Source organism: Lacerta agilis, chromosome 7 (assembly GCF_009819535.1).
Source record: "Lacerta agilis isolate rLacAgi1 chromosome 7, rLacAgi1.pri, whole genome shotgun sequence".
Taxonomy (NCBI): Eukaryota; Metazoa; Chordata; class Lepidosauria; order Squamata; family Lacertidae; genus Lacerta; species Lacerta agilis.
In genome coordinates this window covers 28,009,316-28,021,723 of record NC_046318.1, presented here as the reverse complement: position 1 = coordinate 28,021,723, position 12,408 = coordinate 28,009,316, and the positions used below count along the sequence as shown (strand labels likewise).

The 12,408-nt window shown below is 40.8% G+C and overlaps 1 protein-coding gene across 2 annotated transcripts in view; it reads right to left on the bottom strand.

Annotated features, from left to right (window-relative positions):
- Positions 1-12,408, bottom strand: part of RANBP9 (RAN binding protein 9) — a 29,271-nt gene that overhangs the window by 8,069 nt on the left and 8,794 nt on the right. For both annotated transcript variants that reach the window (XM_033154654.1, XM_033154656.1), the window contains exons 3-8: positions 11,472-11,524; positions 7,576-7,743; positions 6,338-6,360; positions 4,689-4,873; positions 2,616-2,728; positions 895-1,003 (exon numbers count right to left, since the gene is read on the bottom strand). In XM_033154654.1, coding sequence (XP_033010545.1) covers positions 895-1,003; positions 2,616-2,728; positions 4,689-4,873; positions 6,338-6,360; positions 7,576-7,743; positions 11,472-11,524 — 651 coding nt within the window. The remainder of the gene's footprint in view (positions 1-894; positions 1,004-2,615; positions 2,729-4,688; positions 4,874-6,337; positions 6,361-7,575; positions 7,744-11,471; positions 11,525-12,408) is intronic.

Below are 12,408 nucleotides of genomic sequence, written 5' to 3'. Positions count from 1 at the left end.
CTGCAGAATGAGAACATCTTCTACTTCCCCCACATTTCCACAGCTGTAACAGTAACTGCCACTTGCAAACCATTCAAAAATAGAAAATTGGGGAATAAATGAAGGAGCTTTGTGGCAGAGGAAGGGCCTTTTCTCAATTCCTAACTGCAGCTGCTTCCTCAAGTTCCATAAGCCTTACAGCAAGTTTTTAATTCTTCCTTTTTAAGTAGATTACATGGCCAATAGTGGATATTCACATACCTTACCGTACAAGAAAAATACTACTGTTGTAGGAGAAAGCAGTGAATTGTATTACTCATCCCCAGTAACAGGGGCACTATTTTTAATTCTTAAAGTGCCACATGATAGCACTTCACCATACAGTATTTAAAAAAATCCGGTTCAGGTATTGGGGAAAGAGAGGACGACATATTTCAAATTAGCACAGACCTATTTATGTACTTCATTATCAGATAATGGGGGGAGGGGGGCATCTGCTCCCTCTCTCTTTTCCTGGTTAGAAGCTGAAATTATAGAAGGAAAAAAGAAGTAGAATTTCTGTGACGTTGTTGGGCAACAGGCCTACAGAGTTGTCCAACACAGGGATGTGTGAAGGGTTATTGGAAGTTTCACAGAAACCAGGTATAATCTGATATTAACTTCACATTCCAAAAGTTCCGCTATAGAACGTTCAAGATTATAACTGTGCTCTTTCTAAAATTAAATTAAATTAAGTAAGAGATTCTCAAGACTGAGGAATAAAAGTCAATACTCAAAGTAACTTTTTGCAATTCGCTGCACTAACATAACCAACAAGGTCATTCGCTACTGTGGAAGCTTGAAAGTCATAAGGGTATCCACATAAATTCCCAACAATTAGACAGCAATTTAGTAACAATTTACTTTAAGACTTACTTCAAAGCAAATAAGAGATTAGGATTTCTTTCTAATAAACTTGGATACAATTGTTGTGTTGTTTCAATGGCTTCTCCCATTCTTCCTGCTAAAACCAGTTTCTGAATTCCTGTGGAGAAAAAGAAGAAACAGATTAAGAACTGTAAATTTTCCCTCCGCTTTAGCAAGCTCTGTCAATGCAAACCACAATGTCTAATGTAGCAGGTCTCTTTGAAAGCAACACTTCCACCAACCATCAGCTGAATGGTGCTGGGAGAGTACCTTCAAGAGAGACCAATGTAACCATCCATAAACTAGGCTGAGATCACCCGACAGTGGTATATTATCTGATGCACTGCGACATTAGGTGATTGACAGATGTGTGTAGTCCTACTCACCTGTCAAATTTGGCCAGCAGAGGGATCCCTGCACCCCTGATATAGTTCCACACCCTTGATGTAGTTAAACATTTCTTGTTAAAAGTCCTCAACTTTCACCAGATTTTGCAAGACACGTTTGCAACAAATACTTTACATCAACTGTGAACCGCCCTGAGACCACCGGGTATAGCGAGGTATATAAATTCAATCAATCAATATAAATATAAATATAAAATAAACTACAAAATTGCATCTTTCTTACACACCCAGTTAGTACTTAAAACTTGCAAATCCTGTCTTTGAAAGGAGGAGACCTACAAAATAGCTTAAAGATTTCAAAGAACAATTAAAAAAAACCCATAATAAAAAGCAGCAGCAGCAGCAACAACAACAGCAACAAGCAGAAGCAGCCAGGCAAAGAATCCCTTTAGAAACTCTGACAACTGCACCATAGCAAATCAAGAGAAATATTCTGTTTTACCATTTATAAGGCAAAACTCTAATTTAAGGTAAAAACTAGTTAAATAGCATGACTGAAAGTTATTAAGAGCAATCCCCAAGCATGTTTTTTCAGAAAATTTCAATAATCAGTTAATTTCATATATGTATTAACTATGGCTTTAACTGATTAACAACGCAATCCTATATACATCTACTCAGAAGCACATCTCATTCATTAAGTTTAATAGGGTTTACTCTCAAGTAAGTTAGTTTAAGACTGTTGCCTAAATCACTAAAACCCAAAAGTAATTGGTAGGGCAAAGACTAACAGGAATGTAAGGGAAAATATTATTGATGATCTCTCAACTGTGGAATAGCTTTTGTTGGTTAAACTGTCGAGTTATACATCTGTCAATACAGTAATCCTGCAATTTATGTGCATTTAACTTGTGCACATTCAGCTTCACATGCTTGGCAAAGAAATAAAAACAACTAAAAAGGGGGCAGAGGTCAGGGGGGAAACACTTCGGCAATCCCACCTGCCATTGCATCCAATGTGGTTTGACTATATGTGATTTTGGCTTTAAGTGCAATCCCTGGAATGTAACCCCAGCATATATTGAGGGTTTACTGCATTTCAAAAATGCACTCATACCAAGTGCATTAATATGTGACTGGGGAAACCCAGTACAAATAATTTATTTATTTTAATTAATTAATTAATTAATTAATTAAATCTAAATGAATTAATTTTAATCATGTTTTTCTCAGGTGGCGGCCCTGCTAATTATATTTAGATAACCATTTTTCTTTGTATCATCTATGGAACACAGTGACCACAAATTATTCTGTAAATCTGAACAAGGAGCACTAAGAAAAAAAATATCTGAACATTTAAATTACAGTATTCTTCAGACTTACTTTGTCTATTTTTAATGGAAGCCAATTCTTCTAGTACAGTCTGATCAGTAGATCTAGCAAAGGCCTCTGCTGTTGCACAGTACCCATGATGTACCAAATAAGATGAAACCATCCTGTAAAAAGTGAACATATGCAAGTAAATACAAAGCCTGGTGGCAACTTTTCAAACAAAGAACTCCTCAAAATCCTTGAGAAGTGGTTTATGTAAATTTACATTATGAAATATCCTGGGATAATATTCTAATTCAATGTTCACTTTTAGCACTACAAATTAATTTAAACAAGCTATTTCCATGCAGAGTTACCACTTTTTCATGTTTTCAAATGAAACATGTATGCTTATGTATATTTTAAGTATGCAGCAACATTTATTTGGCTGCTTGTTACTAGGGGACTGAAGATACAAAACACCGAGTGGCCAAGGTAACAACCCTGAGACCCCCTGCTCTAACTTCCTATTCAAGACAAAGGAGCTAGTCTAGAAGAGTTAAGTGATTTAATGCTGCTGCTAAATCAAATATTTAATTTAGGCATACAAAGCAGCACTGAGCATAGGAAATTCCTTAAGCTCTGAAACCTAAGGCAGTTCTAGATGTTAACACAGAAGAGGAGCAATCTGCCGTTCCCTGGAGGGGCAAACAATTTGCTCTTAAGGTTGCTAGTGCAAACTTTAGCATCTTCAGCTGTAAGGTAGAAATAGGCTGATAAATGGTATGCTAATTTTGTGTTTACAGAACAGAGCATGGGCAGTGTCATTTCTCCCTTCCTCAAGCAGACACAGAGTAAAAACTGGAGCACCATGTCCATACGACACAGAGGGCAAATAAATATATCAATCAATTAATTATATGCACAGGGCCAAGATTTTCAGAAGCTACTCGAGAGACAAAAATCAACAGTATTTTGAAGTTTGTATGGTGGCATCATTACTACTATAGCAAAAAGAGATATTGTCAGGTGCTTTTGTTGTTTAACTGGCACCATCTAGTATAAACTGATAGCACTGAATCAGAAATTAATGTGCACGTCGTCTTTCTATCATTATTGACAGATACCGGTGTGACACAAAGTGTGCAAGTCCTTTAATTGTTATATATAGAAGCAGACCTAGAATCACTGATTAACAAAAGGTAACAGCTACTTCTCATATTATTTAATCCAAATTCACACATATTGAAGGAGACTGTCATAACACAGATTTTAAAAAATCAAGATGCATGGGATGATTTTTGCACTGCTGAAGTTTGAGAGAAAAAGCAATTGCAGTTACCAGTCGGCATTGCTTTCACATCCAAGTACCTCTCTCTAAAAATTTTACACATCACTTGGGAAGGCAGGTGAACTAATATCAGTGTACTGGAAGAAGCAAAGATCACCAGTGTTGAAGCAATGATTCTTCAACATCAACTTCATTGCACTGGTCATGTTGTGCGGGTGCCTGATGATAATCTTCCAAAGCAACTACTCTATATCAAACTTAAAAATGGAAAGCGTAATGCTGGTGGTCAACAAAAGAGGTTTAAAGACTGTCTCAAGGCAAATCTAAAAAAATGTAGTATAAACACTGACAACTGGGAAACACTGGCCTGCGAGCGCTCCAGTTAGAAAACAGCCTTTACCAAAGGTGTCATGGGCTTTGAAGACACTCGAACTCAGGATGTAAGGGAGAAACGTGCTAAGAGGAAGCCACGCTTGGCAAATCCACACCATGATCAACTGCCGCCCAGAAACCAGTCCCCACTGTGGAAGGATGTGTGGATCCAGAATTGGCCTCCACAGTCACGTACAGACTCAATGTTAAAACAGTGTTTATGGAAGACAATCTTACTCGGCTATGAGTGATGGCCAAAGAAGAAGAAGAACAAGAAGAAACATTATTCTACATGGAGATAATGTCACCAGACAAATACAAATGACAGAGTTTAGTAGGTGTTGCAAACTTACCTCCACTGACATAAAAGTATGCAACTACATATATGCAGACTAGGATTTCTAAGACTGAAGAGACTAATCAAATCTCTTAAATTTGAATAGAAATTTAGGAAGGACTTATTATAATCTTCAAATGCTTACTTTTGAATCATAGTCTGCCATTCTCCTTCCCGATCTCCTATAGGAAATCGGTCAATCTGAGCTTGAATTTTGGTTCTCCATTCTCGCATATAGTCTTCAATATCAAACACAAATGGATGCTGTCCAAAATTCGCATCCACCACTTCTCCTGGTGTTTGAAGACCAACTGTAGGATACAGGTTTGGCTGCAAGAGATAATTGCAATACATAATTTAATCTCTCAAAATCCAAATGTACTTTATCCGGTTAAGTACTTAATTCGTTCCAGAGGTCCATTCTTAACCTGAAACCGTTCTTAACCTGAAGCACCACTTTAGCTAATGGGACCGCCCGCTGCCACTGCGCCGCCAGAGCACAATTTCTGTTCTTATCCTGAAGCAAAGTTCTTAACCTGAATCATTATTTCTGGGTTAGCGGAGCCTGTATCCTGAAGCGTATGTAACCTGAAGCATATGTAACCTGAGGTACCACTGTACTTTAAACTGGCACAAAAGCAAATTACTGGATATAAAGAGCAACAAAATGAGTGCAAGTGCCACTAGCAGAAAACATAACTGAATCACACTTGCTCACCCATGCTCTAAGGCAGTGGTTCTCACCCACTGGTGTGGCAGAAGAGGATGGCAAGTGTGGCAGGAAGTATCAAGGGCAATCTAAGAAATATTTAAACATTTCAATGTAGTGTAGTGTAGTATAGTATAGTATTAGTAGAGAAGTAATTTTATACACACACAACCAGAAGCAGTATTCACATCTCTCTTCAAGAGCATTGCCTATTCTTCTACATCTCCACAACATATTGTTGTGAACAGGGATTTTCATCTCTGACAAGTATGAAAAATCAGAAAAGAGAAAGGTTTCTTTGTGTTGTTGAGGAGACGAGAGTTTGACTCAAATTAGACCGAATATAAATGAGATTACCGCAAAAGCAAGCTCACACCTCTCACTGAGCTTGAATACATACTTATGGTATGTATGTAAGAGGCTCATTTATAATTATATTTTGGGAATGATTCGTGTTCGTACATAGCTGCATTGTTTTTTACATTCCGAATGTCCCATGATCATATTATAAAGCAGTTGTGTTCTATGTTATAAATCAAGCACTGCTAGGAGTTTTTTCTTTTTGTTTTCCAATGTATTTCTCATCAATAAAAAATTCAGTGTAGCATGAGCAAATTTTTATTCTGAAAGTGTGGCCCAGAGGAAAAAAGTTTGAGAACCACTGTTCTACAGTTTCAACAGAAGTCTTTCAAAGTCTTACCTTCTGCTGCCAGAGATTATATCAGGGACCTTTTGCATGCAAAGGATGAGCTCTACTACTAACTTATGTCTCCATACTTGTGACTCCTATGTAATCTAAATATTTGCTGAAGCATCAGAAGTCATAAATGCTAACACAAGGTACTAACACACCAAATGGAAGGCAATGTTTATAGCATTTTGCCAATATTCTTGTGAAAATTGGAAGTTTCATAAAAACCTCCATTAAAAATGAGAAACATTTGTTCCAATTGCAAATTGTTGTTTTGCTACCATGGTTGTCATTTTAAAATACAAAAGAAAAAAGAAAAACTCATATTATACAAGTAGGGAAATGTGTATTTTACATAGGAATGCTATTGATTTTTTGAGTATGTTTATCTTACCGGTAAATCCGTGAAAGCAATACCTGTAATCAAGAGACATAAATTAAGATTTGTGCTGCCACAGTCACATAGAAAAATGTATTTTAATCATACAACATACTCAGTGCTCATATAATCTAAATTGAGCAGCTTAGATCTCAAGAGGACAGGAAATATTACTGGTTAGTTATTCTCATTTTTTAGAATTTACTTAGGTGTACTCTTATGCTGTTAAGAAGCAGGCAGAGTATTTTGTGTACCTATGATAATGCAACATAAAAGGCAAAAAACAAAAACAAAACAGGGATGCAGAATTGGCAATGGGGTTATCAACTCCCATTTTACCAGGTAAATCCTAGTTTACACAGTTTACGGGGAAACTTGTTAAGAAACCTGTATTGCCAAGGAATGAACTAACACAAATGTTAACTTTCAGCATCTGTTTTAGGGAGATGGCAACAGTATGTAGCTTATCTGAGAATTTGTTTTTCACTTTAAAATAACCAGCCCATGGGTTAGAGCTAGATTTCACTTCTACAAACAGAAGGTATTCTTCTATCCACTAAATGTTTTGATTCAGAGGAAACACATTGACTTTTGCCAATTTTCCCATCAGCCTCCAGCACAAACTCCCACACTGCTCCACAGAGTATTCCAATCCTCTGGAACAGATTTCCTGAAGGAGCACAGTGCTGCAAGGGAAAAGGCAAATTGGCAAAACTTACCTCTCTAACTTCTGCCACAGCAGAAGTGAAGCCTAGATCCAAACAACTGCAAAGCTATTACCAGATTACCAATGTTTTTACAGTTTCCATTATTATTTTAATTTTGTTTCATGTTTTGCTGATAATAAAACCATAAGAACTGTGCAAAATGAATTTTGGCTTAGGGAACAGAACAGAAAGAAAATATGATCCAAATTATTGAGATATAGAAAGTCATAATGTAAGTTGCCTCTAGGCTGAATTTTTATTTTAAATTTGATTTTCTTCCGGTTTTCAAGTGAGCAATTTTGTATATTACCTTTTGCAAAATTGGAGCTCTTTTGAAACCTCAAAGAACTACTGACAAGAGCCCTGAAGCGTGTCCTCCTAGAACTGAGGAAACAGTATTTGAACTTTCTTTCTATAATCGTTTTCTTTCAGTGCTGAGCTCCAACAACAAAGTAATACTTAACATCTTAAATTTGGAAAGAGTGCTATCACCATTTCATTAGGTGTCTTGATATATATTTAATTATCAGTGACTCTTCTTCATACCCAAACTATGTCCGTTCTTTGTGTAGAAACAGGTATTGTTGATAAGGTTTACACAACAGCCAATGACATCACCAGTTGTAAATGTTGGGCCGTAGGGTTGTCCAGTTCCAGAAGAACAAAATGAGTGTCCATCATCTCCATGGTACCCATATGAATGCTTATCCCAACCTTAAAACAAAACATGTAGTATTTAGCTTTGCAGCACATCAGATGATACATCTGAAAATAAACACAATTCAATTCGAAAAGGTTAAGCCATAGGCACATGCCTAAAATAAGCCTAAGACTAAGCAGAAACTGGAAATTCTGAGGTTGTGTGAAACAGTTTAACTTCAGGGCTGGGGGGAAGCACAGGAGAAGAGTATTGGAATGCTGGAAGGAAATTCAGATCTAATGCAATATTTAACTCCTTATCAAGCTAAAACATACTTTACTACTTCAATATATGGGTATGTAACTTGGAACATAAAACAGTACTTCAGCATTTATGAAATTTTAGAGTATAAATGCTTTGCTGTATTAGAAGAATTACAAAGTAGTATTAGAGCTGCAGCAGCAAGCTGCTAAATCCAAAGGCCTCTTATCATAGAACCAGCAATACAAAGAAGCACAGAAGTGATACTTCAGAGTGTTTGGTAGCATATTTGTGAGGTTGGAGGAGGGAATATGTTTTAAAGCCTGGGGGCAGCAATAGGTGATACAGAGATACAGTGAGGGGGGAAAGTATTTGATCCCCTGCTAAATTTGCCCATTTGCCCTCTGATGAAGAAATTACCAGTCCATAATTGTAATGTGCATTATAATGTACTAGTGGTTTCAGCCCGTTAAAATAACGGGCGCTAGAACATATGTGCTCCAAAAATGTACTGTAGTACTTGTGACATTTAAAACCGGGGCAGGCTGCGCGCGCAGAGCGAGGGATGGCGAGGGGGGGCGGGGTCTTTCCCGCCTGAAAAGCGAGGTTCCCCCCTCCCTCACAGAGAGGCAGCGGTTCCCAGTGGCCACACAAACGCAGACGGGCGCGCGCCAAGGGAAGGAGCCCGTAGCCACCATCCCCCGCGTTTGCCCAACCCTCACCCGGCAGCTGCGCCCCATCCTCCCAATTCTGCCCCCCTTGCAAAACAAAACAACCCCCCCCCGCTGCTTTGGGAAAGGCAGGGCCGGTGCCTCGATGCCGCCGCCCCCCCGCGCGTGTCCCTGCAACTCCTCTCCAGGCCCCTGAGGAAGAGGGAGGCGTCTTCTGCCTTCTTCGCCCGCTGCCCTGCCCAGGCGGAGGAGGAGGAGGGAGAAGAGACGGAGCCCCCACGGAGACCGGGGGAAGGGAGGGAGGAAGGAAGGAGGAGCAGCCGCCGGGGACAGAGAGGTACTGAAGCAGGATGAGGTCTGCCGAGGAAGGAGGAGGAAAAGGAGTAGGGCGCGGACCCAGCTGCTGCACACCCGACCTGCGGGCGCCTGCTTGGAGCTGGTTGCAGCGATGGCGTGCGTGCGGGACGGGCAAGGAAGGGGTCGGTTCCGCTGCTCCTCTGCTCCTGCTGCATTGCAGCTTCCCTCCTCCTGCTGTCCGTCCCCTTCTCCCTCCTTCCCTCCGCGTCTGGCGCGCTGCACAATGGCGGCGTGGGGGGGGCGCAGCTGCGACTCCCAGGCTCCGGCAGAGGAGAGGCCGTGGCCTGCAAGAGCGGAGCAAGGAGGGAAGCCGGGGGTGGTGGTGGAAGTGGAGGTTGCGAGCGAGTGGGGGCCTCCGGAGCGTCGGCGCTCCACGGGGCGGGCTGCTCTGGGCCTCGGGGCTCTGTTTGTAGCGGAGGCGGCAGCAGCGTGACCTCCCTCCTCGGGCTCCCCTCGTCCTCTGGAGCGGGTGTTCTGAATCAACCGCCCGCTTAAACTGCCGCCGCTGCTCCTGGCCCGATGTCTCTCCATCCAATCCCTGTGTCCCTGGGGCACATGCGCAGTAGCGCAAACCCAGAGACACACGGACTGGACGCAGAGACACTTGCATTTTATATATATAGATTATAATTGATGTGCATTATAATGAGTAAAATAAGTATTTGATCCCTTTGCAAAAGATGACTTAGTACTTGGTGGCAAAACCCTTGTTGGCAATTAGAGGTCAGACGTTTCTTGTAGGTGGCCACCAGGTTTGCACACATCTCAGGAGGTATTTTGTCCCACTCCTCTTTGCAGATGCTCTCAAAGTCAGTAAGATTTCAGGCGGATGTGTAGCTACTCGAACCTTCAGCTCCCTCCACAGATTTTCAATGAGATTAAGGTCTGGAGACTGGCTAGGCCACTCCAGGACCTTAATGTGCTTCTTCTTGAGCCACTCCTTTGTTGCCTTGGCCATGTGTTTTGGATCACTGTCATGCTGGAATACCTACTTTCGACCCATTTTCAATGCCCTGGCTGAGGGAAGGAGGTGCTCACCCAAGATTTGACAATACATGGTCCCGTCCATTGTCCCTTTTATGCGGTGAAGATGTCCTGTTCCCTTAGCAGAAGAACACCCCCAAAGCAGAATATGTCCCCCTCCATGTTTGATGGTGGGTATGGTGTTATTGGGGTCGTAGGCAGCATTCCTCCTCCTCCAAACACAGCAAGTTGAGTTGATGCCAAAGAGCTCGATTTTGGTCTCATCGAACCACAACACTTTCACCCATTTCTCCTCTGGGTCATTCAGATGTGCATTGGCAAATTGCAGACAGGCCTGTACATGTGCTGTCTTGAGCAAGCGGACCTTGCGGGCTCTGCAAGATCTCAGTCCTTCACAGCGTAGTGTGTTACCAACTGTTTTCATGGTGACTATGGTTCCAGCTGCCCTGAGATCATTGACAAGTTCCCCCCGTTTAGTTCTGGGCTGCTTCATCATCGTTCTCATGATGATTGCAACTCCACAAGATGAGATCTTGCATGGAGCCCCAGACCGAGGGAGGTTGACAGTTATTTTGTGTTTCTTCCATTTGCAAATTATTGCACAACTGTTGTCACCTTTTCACAAAGCTGCTTGGCAATAGTCTTGTAGCCCAGTCTAGATTGTGTAGGTCTACAATCTTGTCCCTGACATCCTTGGACAGCTCTTTTGTCTTGGTCATGATGGCTACTTTGGAATCTACTGGATTGACGGCTTCTGTCGACTGGTGTCTTTGGTACAGGTACTGTAACAAGCTGGGATATCAGGTATGACCTCTCCCTTACAACAGCTTGTTATATACAGTGAAGATACCAGGTAGCCTGCGATCTGGCTGGTTGATCCCCTATTCTGGGTTTCTGGGGGTTTTCCTGTTGTTATTCTGTCTCTCACAGCTACAATAAACCTACCATTAAAATTATGGATTGGTCATTTCTTCCTCAGAGGGCAAACAAGCAAATTTAGCAGGTGATCAAATACTTTCCCCCCTCACTGTAGAGGATAAAACCATGAAGTGTTGAGATGCTACATTGGGAGGATGGGGAAAGTGCCTTTTAGCCAGCACCACCTTCAGGAAGCTCATTTAAGCTTAATGAACTTTACCCCTAAGTAGACATATATAGAATTGTACTGGAATATGGATAGGAGGAGGAAAATAAGAACTGTGTTTTGAAATGGAACTTGGGGTGAGGAGAAAGATAATCCTTCCCATCACTGCTTATTGAGGGAAATTTAAGAAACTATTTGAGGGTGGGATCAGGTTTGGATAACTTTATTAAGTGATGGGTGTGTCAGGTGGAGTATTTTTCTTGCTTTAAGAGCATTTTTACAAACCCCACACTCACATGTGCGGGCGTAACTTACAAAATGCTAGCCACAGGATTTTAAGGTTTTTACAGGTTATCAGGATTAGTATCTAAAAAAGAGGTACTGATCAGCATCTCACAGAAATAAAGCAATGTTTTAAAACCAAAACTAAGATTTCTTATCATACCTGGTAGTCTGTTCATATTCACACCTTGAGCAGAGAGCCCAATCCCCATATAACTGTAATATTGGAAAAGAAAGTTAATCCTTTTAAAATTTCAAATAAATGACCACTTCAAAACAGAGCAACAATACAAGAAAATCTATTAGCTACTACTGAATTAAAGAGGTATGGATTGGCATGACAACTGAACTGTCAGTTTCTCATATAGCACAATATATCGCACATGCTCTTTTGACAGGTACTAGATACACATTTCATTGAGAGGTGTGAAATTGGATTTGTGGTGTAAGCAATCTGGACTCTGGCTTCTGTAAACCTGGGCCAATACAAATGCAGGATGTTTCTATGCATGTGAAAAGAACAATATTGAGAAAAAACTTGCATTTTGGTTACGCTACTTTTGTAACCCAATAGCAGGTGATTTGGTAGAGGGCATGGTTTGGCCAAAATGCTCTTTGGACTGACCAGAGTAGTAGGCTATACTACAAACAGGAAGGCGAAATGGAAAGCTTATTCCTTCTTGTAACTTTTTTTTTTTTTAGACCCAGTGAGACTCAAACCAACACTAAGAAAAAATTGCACAAAGCCACCTGGTACTTCATTTTTTCAATATCCACAACAGAAACTGATACCTTCAGGTGAAGAAAAGCTCATTAGGGGTCCCCAACATCCCAACATCCACCAAGCTCTGATTCCCCACTACCCTGTTAGCTAAACTGGGTTTTCTGCATCTTCCTTAAAGAGCTTGCCTAATGTCTCAGCAAGATCAATACACAAATGAAATGCAGCATGTCAGCATTTCTAAGATAAAGTGTCATCATCAAACATGGACTGTTAACTGGTAAGGCTATAGCTTAAGAGAAAATAAGCTAAGGAAGAAGAGAAAGAGTAAAGGAGCTTCTTCCTAACAAGGGAACATATTCCAGCATGAAGAAAACAA